The sequence below is a fragment of the Lithobates pipiens genome, unplaced genomic scaffold (assembly GCF_037356315.1).
Source record: "Lithobates pipiens isolate NorthernLeopardFrog02 unplaced genomic scaffold, aLitPip1_a1.2 Scaffold_10, whole genome shotgun sequence".
Lineage (NCBI taxonomy): Eukaryota > Metazoa > Chordata > Amphibia > Anura > Ranidae > Lithobates > Lithobates pipiens.
The window spans coordinates 158,197,706-158,216,371 of NW_027507686.1; the positions used below are offsets into that span (position 1 = coordinate 158,197,706).

Here is an 18,666-nt window from a genome sequence, read left to right on the forward strand (position 1 = left end):
TAATAAGAGGTTCCGCTATTCAACCCACAGTGGCAGCAATTGGTGTATGTTAAGCCTGGAAGGATCAGGCTAAACAGCCCGGTAAGGGAGAACAGCCTGCTGAGGAGGCACCAAATTTGCCTCAAGTTATATGCTTTGCTATAGGTGCCCTCAAAGATTCCATACAGCAAATCTCCCTATGGCTCTTTTATCTGTGCATATGCGCAAAATGTGCCTAAAAAGCTGGTCGGCAGATCTTCCTTGTAAAAGGTTGCTAGCTATTTTTCCATTTCATGGAGCATTTCAACGTTTGTTTGGGAAGGATCTGGATAAGTACATCCAAAAGATCTCTGGAGGAAAGTGCTTACTTCTTCCTGTTCAAAAAGTGGCTAAACAGCCCTCATTTAAGGGACCACGCATTGCTTCCTCAGGTTTTTCAGGCCATCGGCAGGTTTGACGGCACCAGGGGTCTGAGGCCAAAGGTAAACAGCAAGGCCAGGGCCAAAAGAGGCATTGGGTCCAAAAGCCCTTTAATACCGGTGCCAAACCTTCCTTGTGAAGGGACGCCCCCACTCGTACAGGTGGGGGGAAGATTTATGCAGTTTGCAGGAGTTTGGGGAATGCTAATTTAGGACAATTGGGTCATTTTCACAGTGTCTCAAGAGTACAGGCTGGAGCTCCAGACCTATCTTCCTCAAAGATTTTTAAAGTCCAGCGTTCACACGGAGCAAGGAAAAAAAGGCTTATTATTCCAGACATTAGTTCGCTTAAATCGGCTAGGTGTGATTATGGAGGTCCCACTTCCCAAAAGGGGTACAGGGTTTTATTCAAACCTGTTCACGGTTCCGAAACCAAATGGGGACATAAGACCGATCCTGGATCTAAAGATGCTAAACTGTTATCTTTCAGTGCCGCCCTTTCAGATGGAATCAGTCTGCTCTGTGGCAGCCTCTCTGCAAGTAGATTTCCTGGCATCCTGTAAGAGAAGTCCAGTTGATAGATGTGTGTTGGCGCAAAGGCGCAGGCACAGTAGTGTGTGTGCCAAGAATCGTGCGTATTGGCGCATGAGCGGATGCTCGTGGCCACGAACAGGAACACGTGCACGCACTGGTGCCAGCCGGACTGTTTAAATGGAGCAATGACACACATACATTGCTGAGTGATCTTTCAGCTTGGTCCTGTTTACCTGTGTTTTATCTGTTCCAGTCTTCCTGTGCTCGACCCAGCTTGTACCTGAAACCTTCCCTTGTACTTCTGCCTGCCTTCCTGTGACCCCCGACTTGTGTTTTGACCTTGTTCCTGCTTCATGCTCCTGTACCTTGCTGCCCTACTACAGTGCCTTGCGAAAGTATTCGCCCCCCTTGAACTTTTCAACCTTTTGCCACATTTCAGGCTTCAAACATAAAGATATAAAAAAAAAATTTTTTGTGAAGAATCACCAACAAGTGGGACACAATTGTGAAGTGGAACGAAATCTATTGAATTTTTGAAACTTTTTTAACTAATAAAAAAATGAAAAGTGGGGCGTGCAAAATTATTCGGCCTCCTTGCGTTAATACTTTGTAGAGCCACCTTTTGCTGCGATTACAGCTGCAAGTCGCTTGGGGTATGTCTCTATCAGTTTTGCACATCGAGAGACTGAAATTCTTGCCCATTCTTCCTTGCAAAACAGCTCGAGCTCAGTGAGGTTAGATGGAGAGCATTTGTGAACAGCAGTTTTCAGCTCTTTCCACAGATTCTCGATTGGATTCAGGTCTGGACTTTGACTTGGCCATTCTAACACCTGGATACGTTTATTTGTGAACCATTCCTTTGTAGATTTTGCTGTATGTTTGGGATCATCGTCTTGTTGGAAGATAAATCTCCGTCCCAGTTTCAGGTCTTTTGCAGACTCCAACAGGTTTTCATCCAGAATGGTCCTGTATTTGGCTGCATCCATCTTCCCCTTAATTTTAACTTTCGCAAGGCACTGTATGTACCAAACCCAGCCTGTATACTGTTTCTGCTTCTGCCTCACGTTCCAGTACCTGCTGTGCTCGGCTGTTGATGACTCTCTGGCTTATGTTCCAACCATGCTTCCACCTGCTGCTCTAGCAACATGGAGTTTCTGTTCCCGCTGTCTATCCAGTGATCCGTGGCCATCAGGTTCCTGCCAAGACCCAACCAGAGCTACCTAAATTGGCCCTCATGCCACCCTGTGTCTTTCACTCCCTGCCATCTCTACCTGGGATGCTAGACAGGAGGTGCAAGAGAAGCCCTCTCTACAGTTCAGTCTCCACCAGGTACGTGACACATCCATAGGCATCAGGGATGCATACCTGCACGTGCCAATTTTCCGACCTCATCAAAGGCTTTTGCGCTTTGCTATAGACGACAGCACTCTCAATTTGTCGCTCTGCCCTTTGGACTCACAACCGCCCACCGAGTCTTCACAAAGGTCCTGGCGCCAGTGCTGAGTCTTCTAAGGTCTCGGAGGATCTTGATTTCAGGCTACCTGGACGATCTCCTGCTGAGGGATCAGTCATTGCAGGTTTTGATATGGAATGTAACCTTTACAGTTCAATTCCTGGAACATCTCGGCTGGATCATAAATGTCAAAAAGTCTGCTTTGAAACCAGTTGAGAGTCTATAATACTTAGGTCTTGTTATGGACACAGTCCAGATAAAGGTGTTCTTGCCTCCAAGAAGTGTCAATGTCCTAAAAGGATCAAGTTTGGCAAATAAAGGGAAAGAGACACCCTTCTTTCCGACTCTGCATGAGTCTTCTGGGAAGGATGGTGTCCTGATTCGAAGCAATTCCTTATGCCCAGTTCCATTCTAGGGCATTACAGTGGAACATTCTGTCTTGGTCCTCTTGATAGCTCCGGCCTGGGCCAGGAGAACCTGGTACCCGGAGATGGTGAGATTGGCAGTAGGCTATCTTTGGACACTCCAGCTACAGCTTGATCTACTGCCATAAAGTCCTATATTCCACCCGAATCTACACTCGCTAAATTTGACAGCGTGTCTATTGAAGCAAGGGTGCTAGGAGATCGTGGTATCTCAGGACCAGTGATATCGACTTTGGGAAATGCCAGAAAGGAGGTCATCAGGAAGATTTATTACAGGGTTTGGAAGTCCTGTATTGCGTGATGTCTGTGGTGTCAGAAGATTGCATCCACATGATGAGAATTCTCTCTTTTCTTCAGTCAGGCTTAGACAAGAAGTTAGCCTTTGCAACAATTAAAGGACAGGTCTCAGCCTTGCCAGTGTACTTCCAGAGACCTTTAACTTTGCATTCCCTGGTCCAGACTTTTCTTCAGGGGGTATCTAATTTTTTGCCTCCCATTAAGTTACCTCTTTGTCCTTCGGCTTTGAATTTGGTTCTGTCAGTGCTACAGAAGCAACCTTTTGAACTAATCAAGGAGATTATGTTCTTTTGACAGGGAAGTTAACTTTTCTTTTTGCAATTACCTTGGCTAGAAGGGTATTGGAACTGGCGGCCCTTTCTTGTAAGGTGCTGTATTTGATTCTGCATCAGGATAAGCTTCTGCTATGTCCTCTTCCGTCCTTTTTGCCTAAGGTAGTTTCTGGTTTTCATTTAAATCAAGATATTGTTCTGCCTTCTTTTTTCTCTCAGTCTGGCTCACCAGAAGAGAAACAGTTGCACTTTTTGGATGTGGTGCGGGCTGTCAGAATCTATCTGAATAGGTCTGCAAGCATCAGAAGTCTGATGCGTTTTTGTTTTGCCGGAGGGCCCCAAGAAGGGTCAAGCGGCTTCCAAGGCATCCATTTCACTTTGGATTTGCCCATTAATCACTTGAGCCTATAGCCTGAAAGGTAATCCTCATCCCTTTGAGTTGAGAGCTCATTCTACCAGGGGTGTTAAAACCTCCTGGACTTTTTCGCCATCAGATGTCAGTGGCTCAGATCTGCAAGGCCTGTACTTGATTTATTTTACCAATCATGTGTTTTATGTCAGCTTTTATGGCCTTTTTTGGCTTGATTTCCAAAAAAACGTTTGATGTATTTTGAGACTGCCTTTGTTTGTACAATAAATGTAAATTTTTACTTTTATGTATTTTTTGTTTTACCATTCTTTGAAGCGACATGCCTCATTAAAAGTCCGATGATCACTGTTCTCTGTATATACGTGCTTACTATGGTCATCTTCTATTCATTTAGATATTTAATTAGTAATTTACCTTTGGGATTAATATTACATTAACAATTAATCATTTCCTTTTGGGATGAATAAAGTAATCTAAATCTGAATCCTGCTAATATGTTGTATTTCTTTTCAAAGCTTGATTGAGTTTTTCAATAAAATGAAGAAGTGGGAGGACATGGCCAATCTTCCTGCAGATTTCCGTGATAGGACCAGGAAGCTAGAGCGCAACTTCACGGTCACTGCTGTGCTTTTCAAAAAGTATGACCCTATCTTCCAAAAGATCTTTAAAAACAGCCAGGAGGAGCAGCCGCGTCAGCACAGGGGCCGAAAACAACGGTAAGTTTTATGATAAGTAAGAACACACAAGATTGTTTCTGTATTTGGGGAGGTTCATATAATCTCTAATTTACACTTACCCCTTTTACCTCTCTGTACTCCCCATAGTTAGAGTATTCTCACATTTGCAGTTAAAGTGAGAAAACACCACTATATATTTATAGATCTCCATTCACACAGCAAAAAAAAATATCCACTTCAAAACCAGGCCAGTTCTGACACTTCTCACATACATGTAGATATCTGCATTTCTTTGCTAGAATATTACTTAAGCCGCGTACACACGGGCGGACTGTATGGCCAACTTAGTCCGTCAGACAATCCGACGGACAGTCCGTCCTACTTTCGAATGAACGGACTTGACCACACACGGATGCACAAACAGTCCGTCGAAAGCTTGCGCGATGACGTGTACAGCACGTACGACGGGACTAGAAATAGGAAGTCCAATACACAGCAATGCAACCTTTCGCCGTGTAAATCCTTTCTGAGCATGCGCCATACTTAGTCCGTCGAACTAGCCTACTCACGAGCGGATTGTCCGCTGAAACCAAAGTCTGACGGACAATATTACGGAAATTACGAAATACTTAGTCCGCCAGACTGCACGCTGAAAAAGTCCGCTGAAGCCCACACACGAGCGGACTGTCCGCTGAAATGTGTTTCGACGGACTAAGTTGGCCAGACAGTCCGCCCGTGTGTACGCGGCTTTAGACTACACTATGTAAATATATTTTTAAGCAGAGGCTTCGGAGAATAAAATGGTTGTTTGTTGCACAAAGTTTGTGCAGCAGTTCGTCAAATGCAAATTTTCAGGAAAAAATACACTTTAATTAATTTTAGTGCACAAAAACACACAATTTTTATGTAAAATATAAAAAATTATGTTAAATAGATACTTCTCTTATTTACAAATGATTTTTGTTATTGTAGAAGGTCATAGTTTAGTACAAATGTGTAATGTAAAAGAAAAAAGGTAAATCAAGTATATCAACTATGAACTTAATATAAGGTGTATGGTATATAATAATAAAAGAAATTGAGAAACATAGCAATGCATCAATAGAGCAATAATTTTTCCCCTAAGGTTGTATAGTTCAAAACACATTATTGTTCTAAAATGATTTGTGTAATTAGGTTATATAAAGGTAATATTTAGGGTAGGTTGGTATATCCCAGGGGGGCCATTTTTTTTTAAAGTATGCATGGTGTCAGAGAGTGTATGGTGGATAGGCTCTGAGAGTCTTATTTGTTCCATTCTACTCAACACCTGGGGCCAAGGAACCGTAAATGAATGTCAATTAAAAGCTATCATCCAATGAATTGAGTTAAACAGTGTGTGTATCAGTCTAACATTATGTATGGGTACATTAGTTATAGATGCAAACAATAGACACATGGAGGGGTGAGGGGAATTTTTTCGCCTATAATATTCTCAATCTTAGCAGCTGCTTGTAGCCATATAGGTTTCACATTTTTTTTACAGTTCCAGATGGTATGTAAAATGTTAACTTGATCTGAACATCCCCTGAAGCATATGGGAGATATCGAGGGATAAAACGAGTATTTTATACGGGGTTATGTACCATCTTGTGTGTAACTTGATGTCTGTTTCTCTCACTGAAATTGAGCGAGTACATTTCAGTAGGTTTTGGATCATAGTAGTCCAGTCTGATAGTGCAAAAGATTGGTCTTATGCCGTGTACACACGAGCGGAATGTTTGACAGAAAAAGTCAGACGGAAGCTTTTCATCGTATATTACAATCATGTGTATGCCTCATCAGACTTTTTTTCAGAAATTCTGACGGACCTAGAAATAGAACATGTTCTAAATATTTCAGACGGAACCAATTCCTATCGGAAAAACCGCTCGTCCGTATGCTGTTCCGACAGACCAAAAATGACGCATGCTCTGAAGCAAGTACGAGACGGAAGCTATTGGCTTCTGGCTATTGAGCTTCCTTTTTCTAGTCCCATCGTACGTGTTGCACATCACCACATTCTTCACGACTGGACTTTGGTGTGATCGTATGTATGCAAGACAGTTTCAGCAGAATTCCGTCGAAAAAATCTTCAGAGTTTATTTTGATGGGAAAACCGGTCGTGTGTACAGGGCATATGTCAATTTCCCATTGACGCATTGGTTTTCACTTTTCTGAGATGGAAAATTCATTAAAGCAGCAGTAAATACAGGAGATCAATCCCTTATCCCTTGCAGAGGAGATACATATTTGCTCAAATTGGGAATAAGGAGGTTGTGATGTGGGATATTGTATATTTCGCATAGATCTGTAAAAGGACAAAATATATTTTTTAGTGATATGGATTTCAAGGTAGTGAGGTTGTGTAGTTTCTATATATAGAAAGTGTTGCTATTTTGAAAAGTCGGGGGGAAACGAGGGTCTCCTATAAAGGATGCTGGGGGGAGGGAGAAATCAAATTACATTTATCTTTGTATCTGTGCCAAAATTACAATGAGTGTGCCACCACCATATTTAAGAGGAAGTAAACCCTGATGGGTTTACTTCCTCTTTGTCTCCCTACAAAGGTAAAGCATAATGGGCTACTGCGCAATGCATAGTAGCCCATTATGTGTCACTTACCTGACACAGGAGCCAGCGATGTCACCGCTGTCCCCTGTAGTCCGGAGCATCCATCTTCTTCTGGGTATCACTGCTCCGGCCACTCACAGCGCCGGAGCAGCGATGACGTCACTCCAGCACATGCGCACGGGAGCCGCCACTAACGGCATATCGCCGTTAGCAGCGGCATGCTGCTAACGGCGATAGTGCACCTGCGCGCTGCTGTCTACGGCGCATGTGCCGTGGACAGCTGTCGCTGTCTTTTAGTAAATATCTCCTAAACCGTGTAGGTTTAGGAGATATTTCCTGGACCTACAGGTAAGCCTAGATTAAAGTGGTTTGTAAGGGTTTACAACCAAGCCTTAATCTAGGCTTACCTGTAGGTCAAAGTGGTTTCTAAGGCCGCGTACACACGGGCGGATTGTCTGCCCAACTAAGTTCGTCAGACAATCCGACAGACAGTCCATTCAACTTTTGAATGAACGGACTTGACCACACACGATGAACAGACAGTCCGCTGAAAGCTTGCGCGATGACGTGTACAGCACATACGACGGGACTAGAAATACGACGTCCAATACACTGCAATGCAACCTTCGGCGTGTAAATCCTTTCTGAGCATGCGCCATACTTAGTCCGTCCAACTTGCCTACACACGAGCGGACTGTCCGCTGAAACCAAGTTTGGACGGACAAAATTACGGAAATTCCGAAAGACTTAGTCCGTCAGACTGTCCGCTGAAAAAGTCCGCTGAAGCCCACACACGAGCGGACTAAGTTGGACGGACAATCCTCTCGTGTGTACGCGGCCTAAGGGTTTACAACCACTTTAAGGGACAGATCTCTCTGGGTTAAATCAACCTGGACCATAATATACCTTGAAGATGGAATTGTATAATTGATTGTTTTCAAAATGTAATCAGTGAACTTGATTTGAAGGAGCAAACCATTGGGCTAACTGTATAAATCTTGCTGCTAGGTAATAACACCATACATTAGAAAGGCTTAAATCTCCATTTGATTGGGATCTATACATGACAGAGTAACCAAATCTCAGCTTTTTGTTATGCCATATAAATTTGTTAATTTCTCTTTGAAGGGAGTCTATAGTGCTTTTAGGGATCAATATGAGTAAAACTCTAAAATAAAAAAGTAGTTTAGGTAAAATGACCATTTTGGTAGCAGTTATTCTCCCCAAAAAAGGAGATGTGATAATTAGACCATAATTTTAGCAGTCTTTTAATATTTGTGAATAGTGGTGGATAATTGGTTTGGAAAAAAGTTTTATAATATGGGATAAGGAGAATGTCCAAATATTTAAAAGAGTGTGAAGTCCATGAGAAAGAAAAACTCTCCTGCAAAGATGCTGTTAAAGCGGGAGTCCGCCGGGACTCCGCGTTTTTTTTTTTTTAAAAGCCAGCAGCTACAAATACTGCAGCTATTGACTTTTAAAATAGTGACACTTACCTGTACAGGTATCTGCACCCCCCTCCCCCCTGAAAGGTGCCAATTGTGGCACCGGAGGGGGGGAGGGTTCCGATGAGCGGAAGGTCCACTTTAGGGTGGACCTCCGCTTTAACAAAGGTGGAATATTATATAAGAGTATAGGCTCTTTGAGGCCTTTGGTATAGCCTTTAAAGTGGTTATAAACCCACATATAAAAAAAAAAAGACCTTCAGGACAAAGGCATAATGAGCTAGTATGCATTATGTAATACTCACCTGAGATCAAAGCTCCCACTGCGGTGCCCGTACACAGCATCGGCCGGCGACATTTCTCCCCGGAGTTATGTCCAGGTATCGCGGCTCTGGCACTGTGATTAGCCGGAGATGCGATGGCGTCACTCCCGCGTTTGTGCGCAAGAGCCACCGGTAATGCCACACTCACTGAAGCAAACGGCACATATGTGCCATTACTTCAGTGCGCAGGTGGCGATGACGTCGGCACATGCAGATACAGGGGATATCTCCTAAACCGTGCAGGTTTAGGAGATATCCAGGGTAGCTACAGGTAAGCCTTATTATAAGCTTACCTGTAGCAAAAAGTGGATTGTAAGGGTTTACAATCAGTTTAATGTTAATATTATTTTGAATAGCACAAGCGAGGGTTTCAATGGCCATGGCAAAAAGGAGAGGGGAAAGAGTCCATCCCTGTCTAGTACCTCTACCTAATGTAAAGAATGCAAAGAGTTTTCACCTGGAAGTCTAATTCTAATTAGAGGATTTTTATATAAAGCTCTAAAACCATGCATAAATTCATTCTAGAAACCGTATTTGGGGAGAAATAGTTCTAGGTACGACAATATGACACTGTCAAAGGCTTTATGGATATCAAGGCTAAGTATACGCCCTTGTACACACGGTCGGACATTCCGACAACCAAATCCGTCGGATTTTGTCTGTCGGATTTTGTCTGTCGGATTTTGTCTGTCGGATTTTGTCCGACGGATTTTGTCCGACGGATCTTGTCCGAAACTGTTGCATACACACGGTTGGACAAAGTTGTCGGAAAATCTGATCTTTCAGATTGTGATGACGTAATTTCGTTACGATGGGACTACGTTCAGGCTAGTAGCCAATAGCTTTGATATTCCGACGGAAACAGTCCGATGCATACCACACACAGTCGGAATATCCGACAAACCGCTCTGATCGGACACATTCCGATGGAATCTCCGACCGTGTGTACAAGGGCTACTACAGGGTTTGCATGTAGGTTAGCGTCCTGTAATAAATTTGTGACAAGCCTTAATTTGTCTGTAATCTGTCTGCCTGGAATAAAACTTGTTTGGTCTGGGTGGATTAATGAGGTGATAACCACCGCCATTCTGTCTGCCAGCAAACAGCCAAAAATTTGTAGGTTATTATTTATAATTAACATTGGGCGGTAGTTCTTTTGTGAGGTGTGATCTTTATGGGGCTTAGGTAATAGACACATATTGGCTAGAAGCATTTCCTCTAAGAATTGATTGCCTTGCAAAATATAATTGTATAATTTGGATAGATGAAGGGCCAAAATATGGGAGTTTTTTTTTTAAATGTTAAAATGTAAGGTAGAATATCCATCTGGACCAGGTGCTGTGGAAGTTTTTAGGGACTTGGGGATAATCGCACTTATTTCAATAGTGGTAAAAGGGGCGTTCAGTTTTCCTATTTGCTGGACAGAGTGGGAAGCAAAACTTCTCCAAGCCAATTCAAAGACAAATTCTTTGGTGAAGAATGAGGAGCGGATAACAAATTCTTGTAGAAATCAGAGAAAATCTCCATAATTTCTTTAGGGTGAGAGATTTCTGTTCGAATTTCGTAATTTATAGAAATGCGAGGGGTTTATAGATTGCTTTAGCTTTCTAGCAAACATGGTAGAGGCAGAGTTGCAATATAGTAATAAATTTGCTTTTGACCATCTCAAGGACTTTTCTGTGTCAGCAGACAATAATGTGTCACTCACGGCTCTTCTTTTATCTTGTATTTGATTATATAAATTTGGAGATGGAGATTGGAAATGCTTGTAATATAGTTTGTCTAATTCTTTAGTTAGGGCCATTAATTTTGATTTATTTTTGGCTGAAGCGATATTAATAAGGTGACCTCTCATAACTGCCTTATGTGCTGTCCATAGTGATGGAGGGTATGTCTAGAGTTATATTATGAGTAAGGAATCTACTAATTGTGTTGTAACTTGTTGGTTAATAGTGGAGTCTGTTAGTAGAGAGTCATTGATGTGCCATTTATATGGAGTAGGTGCAAGGCCTATGTGAGAGGAAGTGAAAGAAACAATCTGATGGTCTGACCAATGGCATGTATGGATGTCAGCATTAGATTAGTTAGCTAAAAGGATTGATGGTTCCAAAAATATAGTCTAATCTTGCATAGCTTTCATGTGGATGAGAATAAAAAGTATATGCATTTATGCCACCATTATTGGCTCTCCAGGTATCTATTAATTGGAGGTTGTGCAGGGAGCAGGAAAGAGATTTGGGGAATGCCTTTGACAAAGGGACTCTGCTTCTATCAAGTACAGAATTTGCAGCCAAATGAAAGTTTCCCCCTACTTTTAGGTGGGGGGAATGATATCTTTGAAAAATGTAGATTGTGCCACATTGGTGGCGTAAATTGAGGCGATATTGATTTGGCGACCTTTAAAGTGGTGGTACACCCTGTACAACCAATTTTACCTACAGGTAAGCCTATATTAAGGCTTACCTGTAGGTACTGGAAATATCTCCTAAGCCTCCACAGTTTAGGAGATATTTACAAAAAAGCTGTGCGCCGATGACTATGGCGCATGCGCGGATGTCTAAGGTGCATGCGCATTTTAGAAAGGGCAGATTGCGCCGTCTATAATAGGGGTCATAGGGGGACAGAGCCGGAGTTCATGGCCCCGGAAGGAAAAGGGGTGAAGATGGACACTTGCTGAGGCTCCGAGGGAGAAGGTAAACCTTCGAAACACGTCAACCAACAGCGGTTCGCACGTCCTCTCTTCAGGACCTGGAGACTGCTATCAGTGCACTGACTGTCACAAGTCAAAGATTGTTATAAGTGTGATTTTCTTTCTACCTTTGTGAGTATTATTAATAAGGTTTTTTTCTTAATAAATGTATCAAAGGATAATGCACAAGGCTGGTGCGCCCTCTCTTTTCTGTTATACCTATATAACACCTTGAGGGAAAAGAAAGATATTTTGTTAGACCTTTTGTAAAACTCGTAACAATAGAGTACCTTAATAACACCATAAAAAGTAATATATGTAGATTGGGAGTCAGGGTGTAGAATGCCATCTGACCAAGAAACATTTTGGCGTGGACAATGTCCAAAACTCACATAAGGAGCCTTATCCATTAAAACAATGGATAATGTGATCAGTTGCATAAAAATTGCTGCAAACTGAACCATGTTTTGGAATACCCATTGTGAGTCGGGGGACAAACCAACAGAGGCGGAGCAAATCAGGGAAGATTCTATAAAACAAAAAAGTAAGTGCATGCTGTATATCATATATTGAAAAAAAGAAAAAGAAAAATATATAACTTTGTATAAAAGGTAGTACGATATATCAATTAGTGTTCTTTTAAAGGAGTAGATCAACTATTTACTTTGAGCTGTTATTGAAACTTGCGAACTTTCAAAACTTTAATAACTTTTCTTCAAGCTTGATAAAAAAAGTGTAAATCTTTGTTCAATATTTCCTTTTAATTTCTATCTTTTCCGTGATGTTGTTTTTTTGAAGAGGGAAAACTATGCTACCCAAAGGAATGAGACATCCTCTTCAGGCATCCATATTGACGCCATCTTCTTTGATCCTGACGTGTGACTGGGGTAGCCCATATAGGTGAAGTACGGGAAGTAGTAGGAGGTCTTGTTTCTGCAACCGGAACCAAAAGCCCCAACTTCATCAGGAGATCCTTTCCCTCCGAGACATTGAAGATTGTGTAAACAGTGCCATTGTGCGGCACTGTTAATTTGAAAGGAAATCCCCACTGGTATCTTATGTGAGCAGATTGTAATACAGAAGTGATTTCTTTCATTTTACGTCTCCTTTCCAGAGTAGCTTGGGAGACGTCAGGAAAAATTTGGATTTTTGTGCCATCCAATTCAATGTTGTGCATATTTCTGGATTCTCTTAATATACTTTATTTTTTGATGAGATCCTTCATGCACAGAATGATGTCACGTGGAGGTTTGCCTGGAGGTGGTTTAGGACGCAGGGCCCTATGGATTCTGTCACATGCAAATGAAGATGGAGATGACTCCGGAAGGAGATCGTGGAATAGTTTAGATATTGCAGGCATCAGGTCAGCAGCTTATTCTGGCTCACCACGAATCCTTAGGTTGTTCCTGCGGTTTAGATTATCTAAATCTTCCACCTGTGATTGTAAATATGAGTAATTTTCAGCTAGAAGTTCAAAGTCTTTTCTAAGATCATTATGTGGAAGTGAATGCTCACCATGCTTGGTTTCCAGTATGTCCGTGCGAACCCAGCCCCCCCCCCCCCCCCCCCCCCCAGTTGGTATTTCTTGTGTGAGTGTGCTTGTTGTCTTTTGGAGCTCATACTGTATTTTATCAGCAAGTTTTTCATACATTTTAGGCTGGCATCCACATCAGTTTTTGTGAGCTTGATGGAGTACTTATTGTTATTTTTTGTGGGAGCAAACTCCTGTAGAGGATTGCACGCTGTTGTAGGAGACTGTAAAGGCTGTGGAGAGCCCGCACCCTTTTGAGCCATTTTCTTCTGATCTTTATTGCGCAGCAGATAGGTGGTCAAAGAGTGCTATTGTGAACTGTGACGGTGCGCCTACATACCCGACGGCATGCACTGGTGTGTCCTGCAGGGGCGGTGATGGAAATTGGGGTGATTTGTGGTGGTTTCTTCCGGTGTGTGTTATAACTCCGCTGATCTGATAGAGCTACTACATAGAGCTGCTGACCTGCATCACACCGCGCATGCGCCCCGAGTAAATAGATACTTAACATACAGTATCACACTTTAAAGAGGAAGTAAACCCTGATGGGTTTACTTCCTCTTTCATTCCCTGCAAAGGCAAAGCATAATGGACTACTATGCATCGCATAGTAGCCCATTATGTGTCACTTACCTGACACAGGAGCCAGCGAAGTCACCGCTGTCCCCTGTAGTCCGGCGCATCCATCTTTTCGGTGGGGTCTCGCAGCTCCGCCGCTGTCATTCGGCGGAGCCGCGATGACGTCACTCCCGCGCATGCGCACGGGAGCCGACACGCGCGGCAGCTCCATTGTTGGAAAAACAGCGGTGCCTGTCTTCGGGCAAATATCTCCTAAACCGTATAGGTTTAGGAGATATTTCTTGGACCTACAGGTAAGCCTTAATCTAGGCTTACCTGTAGGTCAAAGTGGTTTGTAAGGGTTTACAACCACTTTAAAAATGCACACGCCCATGGAATGGTGACAAACTACAGTACATTCAGTTATCCTTAGGCAACGCTTTGAAAACCTTTACAGGTTACCAGTTACACGGGAGGTCCAGTGGTAGAATTATTGCTCTCACTCTGACATTCGTGACGATACCTCACATGTGTGGTGCAATCACCATTTACATAATTTTTTTTTTTTTTTAAAGAGAAGTTAAAAAAAAAAAAATCATACTCCCCTAGGTGGATTCAGCATCAATCCAATGCTGCATCTTTCCCCTGCTGGTTCTAAGACAGAGAACTTAGCAATCAAACGCTGCTAATCACTTAGATCTCATTCTACAGACTGCAGTAACCTGGTGACTGTTAATCACTGGCTCCCTTCTCTTCCCCTCCAGCACACACTGGGGCATTGAGCTGTGCAGGGGTGGGAGCGGCTGGCTCAGGCTCTCAGCGGATCGCAAGCTGCAGATACCGGCTTCTGGGTGGATCCAATATGGTCAGGATCTTTTCAGAGCCTGGACCGGCTCTGGGATGTCACCTGACAGCAGCCTTTAGTCCACTGTCAGCTGAGATAGCTTTGGCTATACTTCTCCTTTAACCACTTGCCGACCAGCCACTGCTGATATACAAAGGCAGATCGGCTCTATTGTGCAAATCGCCATACTGGTACATCGGTTAGTGTAATAGATACAGCGGGCACCCTACTGCACATGTGCAAGGCTCCACTCCTCTCTCCTACTGGCCCGGCGATAGGGAGAGGAGGAGGGAGAAGGAGGAAACCCCAGCTGTGATATCAATACATGCGGCTGAGACTCCCGGAAGTGGGGAAAGCATACCTGTGCAAGATAGGTATACTGTCCCCCCTCTTTCCCGAAAGGTGGCAAATGTGGCACTGGAGGGGGGGGGGAGGAGTACAATGAGTGGAAGTTCCAATTTTGGGTGGAACTATGCTTTAATCACTTATGGACCGCCTCCTGCACATATACGTCGGCAGAATGGCACGGCTGGGCACAAGCATGTACCTGTACGTTGCTCTTTAAGTGCCCAGTCGTGGGTCGAGAGCGCACCACCGGTGGCGCGCTCCCGACCCGGTCCTGAGCTCTGTGACCGTGGCCGCAGGACCAGCGGAACCGTTCGCTGCTGGTGTCCCGCGATCAGGTCACAGAGCTGAAGAATGAGGAGAGGTCTGTGTAAACAAACCTCTCCCTGTGCTTCCTACTGTGGCTGTCATCGATCGTCTCTTCCCGTTTATAGGGAAAGACGATCAGTGATGTCACATGCGAGGCCATGCCCCACCAACAATAAAAAACACATAACGTCATACATAACACCTACACTGCCCCCTAGTGGTTAACTCCTTCACTGCCAGTGTCATTTACACAGGAATCAGTGCATTTAAATAGCACTGATTCCTGTATAAATGTCAATGGTCCCAAAAATGTGTCAAAAATGTCTGATGTATCCGCCATAATGTCGCAATCACAATAAAAATCACTGATCGCAGCCATTACTAGTAAAAAAAAATATTAATAAAAATGCTATAAAACCATCCCCTATTTTGTAAACGCAATATCTTTTTTGCAAACCAATCAATAATTCGCTAATTGTAATTTTTTTTTACCAAAAATATGTAGAAGAATAGGCATTGGCCTAAACTGAGGAAAAAAACATTTTTTTATATATTTTTGGGGGATATTTATTATAGCAAAATGTAAAAAATATTGAATTTTTTTCAAAATTGTCGCTCTATTTTTTATAGCGCAAAAAATAAAAACCGCAGAGTTATCAAATACCAAAAGAAAGCTCTATTTGTGGGAAAAAAAGGGCGCCAATTTCGTTTGGGAGCCATGTTGCATGACCGCACAATTGTCAGTTAAAGCGACGCAGTGCCGAATCGCAAAAAGGAGCTTGGTCCTTTGGCTGCAAATTGGTCCGGGGATTAAGTGGTTAAAGTGATTGCAAAGGTTTTTTTTTGTTTTTGTTTTTTGTGTAAAATAACAAACCTGTCATACTTACCTGCTCTGTGCAGGGATTTTGCACAGAGCGGCCCTGACCCTCCTTTGCTGGGGTGTCCCGGGGTCGCTCCTGGCTACACCTCTTCATCAGGTTCCCCAGCGGCGAGGCGCTTTTCCTGGGGGCACCCATGCGGTCACGCTTCCGAGTCCTGCTGCTGCGTCCATCAACACAGAAAGCAGCACTGGGCCCTGCCCCCGGCTCCTGTGTCGCTGGATTTGATTGATGGCTCCCGCTGCTATCAGTGTACTCAATTAGGACCCAAGACAGTGGTTGGAGCTTCTGGGCTCGTACTCGTCGCTGGAACGATCGGGTTCAGGTTAAAAAAAGGGGATCTAGGGGGCAGCTGCAGTGCAGGTTTTTCACCTTAATGCATTGTATTAACTCCTTTAAGCTATATTAATGTTTAACCCTTTATTAGGAAAAACTGTGTTCACATCTAGTTGATAACTGATAATGAAGAACTGCAAACACAGTACAGACAAGATTAATTATATGATCAAAATAAGAGTGCTACCTTGTGCTATGCTAATAAATCATTACCACAAACAATGAACTATAATACGAATATCATGACCATAAATATAATAATACTCATAGTGTATTAAGAATCCAAAATATAAAGTTTGTGAACTTCAAAAACTTTGCAGCGCGACTTCAAAATTATTCGGATGTGTGATATAAAGTGCCAAATGCTGGGAAGATCATCTGTGCAACTTGTGCTCCCCTCTGTGTGCCCTCTCACTAACCAGAAATCCAGGACTCCCATAACAGAAGTCACAGATGCTTGAGAGGGTGGCTGGGCTCTGTAGTCCCACGTGCTGTGTATCCAACTGCAGCATGCGTCGCCCTCAGTAAACCTTTAGAGATCCAGAATTCCCATAGGAAAGCCTACGCTTGTAGGGATGGCTGGGCTCTGTAGTCCCACGTGCTATGTCACCAACTGCAGCATACATTGTCCTCAACAAACCATCAGGGATAGGTACAAATGGCAAAGAGAGCAATATAACTTAATTCTGTTTGTTTATTACATAAAAATGAACAATATCTACTCACATGAAAAAAGGTTAAGTACGCAGAATCAGAAGTGGCCAACGGCTTGTGTCTCACTGGCCCGTGCTCAACTGACGCGTTTCGCCCCCCCATGAGACGTTATCAGATGATACCCCCAGCTGGTGTAATGTGTCAATATAAAGATCTCAACTCCTCCCACCCACACCTATTCGGAATAACTAAGTGGCTGAGAGTGACATCACATCCTGTTTCTACGTTTGGTTAGAGGTGTAGCACTTCCTCCACCAAATCATCCATGTTGGTACACCCAAATGTCCTAGGACTTAGACAAGATGTTGTGATCAATTAAAAGTGTCCTATCAGATAGGAAAAATACATAATGGAAATATATGAATTCATAATGCATCAAATAAAAAAAAAAAAAATTATGTTAAAACTATACGGTTGGTATATATGATCTGTTAACCCAGTACATTTGTTTTTGTTTTTTTATGGACTAGCACCATCTAGTGGACAAATAGATATTCCATTAATATAATGATATTAATGAAAACCTTTTAAATACAATAGTAACAGTATCTGAATATTTTCTATGTTAATTAATTAATGTAATGGACCTTTTACACAGAGTGAATAAGTTAATATATTGGTTGAATGTTAGTTAAGAATTTTAGTTTTAAATGTGTGGACTCTGTTATTAAGCAATTTTTAAGTATTTCTTCAAAGTTATGCTTGTTAATGTATTCAGGGTCAATCACCTGCAGGTAATTGTTGCAGTGATCTGCAGCAAATAGCTGCAGGAGCCTTCAGCCTCCCATTGATTTCAATAGGCCTTCCTGCCCCCAGCCAGTAACAGGGAACTCCCGTTAGTCTCCTGTAGCTAATCACAAAAAGTGTGAATGGGGCCTTCGGCTTCAGTTATTATATTTCTGATTGCCATGCTCTGCTCTAGAGCTGCATGATTCTGGCTAAAATGAGAATAACATTTTTTTTTTGCTTTGGTTCATTAAAGTGTATTTTTCCCCTCCAAAAAATCAGCGATCTGTTAGTTTCCCTGCACAGTCCCATCCCTCCTTCAGCTAGAACACACAATAGCACGTTAATCCCTTCATTGCCCCCTAGTTTTAACCCCTTCACTGCCAGTGACATTTTTACAGTAATCAATGCAATTGATCGTTGTATTAATGGCAGTGGTTCCAAATATGTGTCAAAATTGTCCAATGTGTCTTCCATAATGTCATAGTCACAAGAAAAGTCGCTGATCTCTGCCATTGCTAGTAAAAAAAAAAATTATTAATAAAAATGCCATAAAACTATCCCCTATTTTGTAGACGGTATAACTTTTGCGCAAACCAATAAATATACGCTTATTGCGAAATGTTTTTTTTTTTTTTTTTACCAGAAATATGTAGAATACATATCGGCCTAAACTGAGGGAAAAAATGTTTTTTATATATATTTTTGGGGGATATGTATTATAGCAAAAAGTAAAAAATAATGTGTTTTTTTCAAAATTGTCGCTCTTTGTTTGTTTATAGTGCAAAAAATAAAAACCGCAGAGGTGATCAAATACCACCAAAAGAAATCTCAATGCGTGGGAAAAAAGGACATCAATTTTGTTTGGGAGCCACGTCGCACGACCACACAATTGTCAGTTAAAGCGACGCAGTGCTGAATCACAAAAAGTGGTCTGATCTTTGGCCAGC

General features: G+C 42.5%; 1 protein-coding gene across 1 annotated transcript in view; it reads left to right on the forward strand.

The window, feature by feature from the left end:
- The window catches only part of RBL2 (RB transcriptional corepressor like 2), a 154,498-nt gene that overhangs the window by 18,285 nt on the left and 117,547 nt on the right, over window positions 1-18,666 (forward strand). Inside the window, exon 3 of the mRNA XM_077458472.1 lies at window positions 4,265-4,465. Coding sequence (XP_077314598.1) covers window positions 4,265-4,465 — 201 coding nt within the window. The remainder of the gene's footprint in view (window positions 1-4,264; window positions 4,466-18,666) is intronic.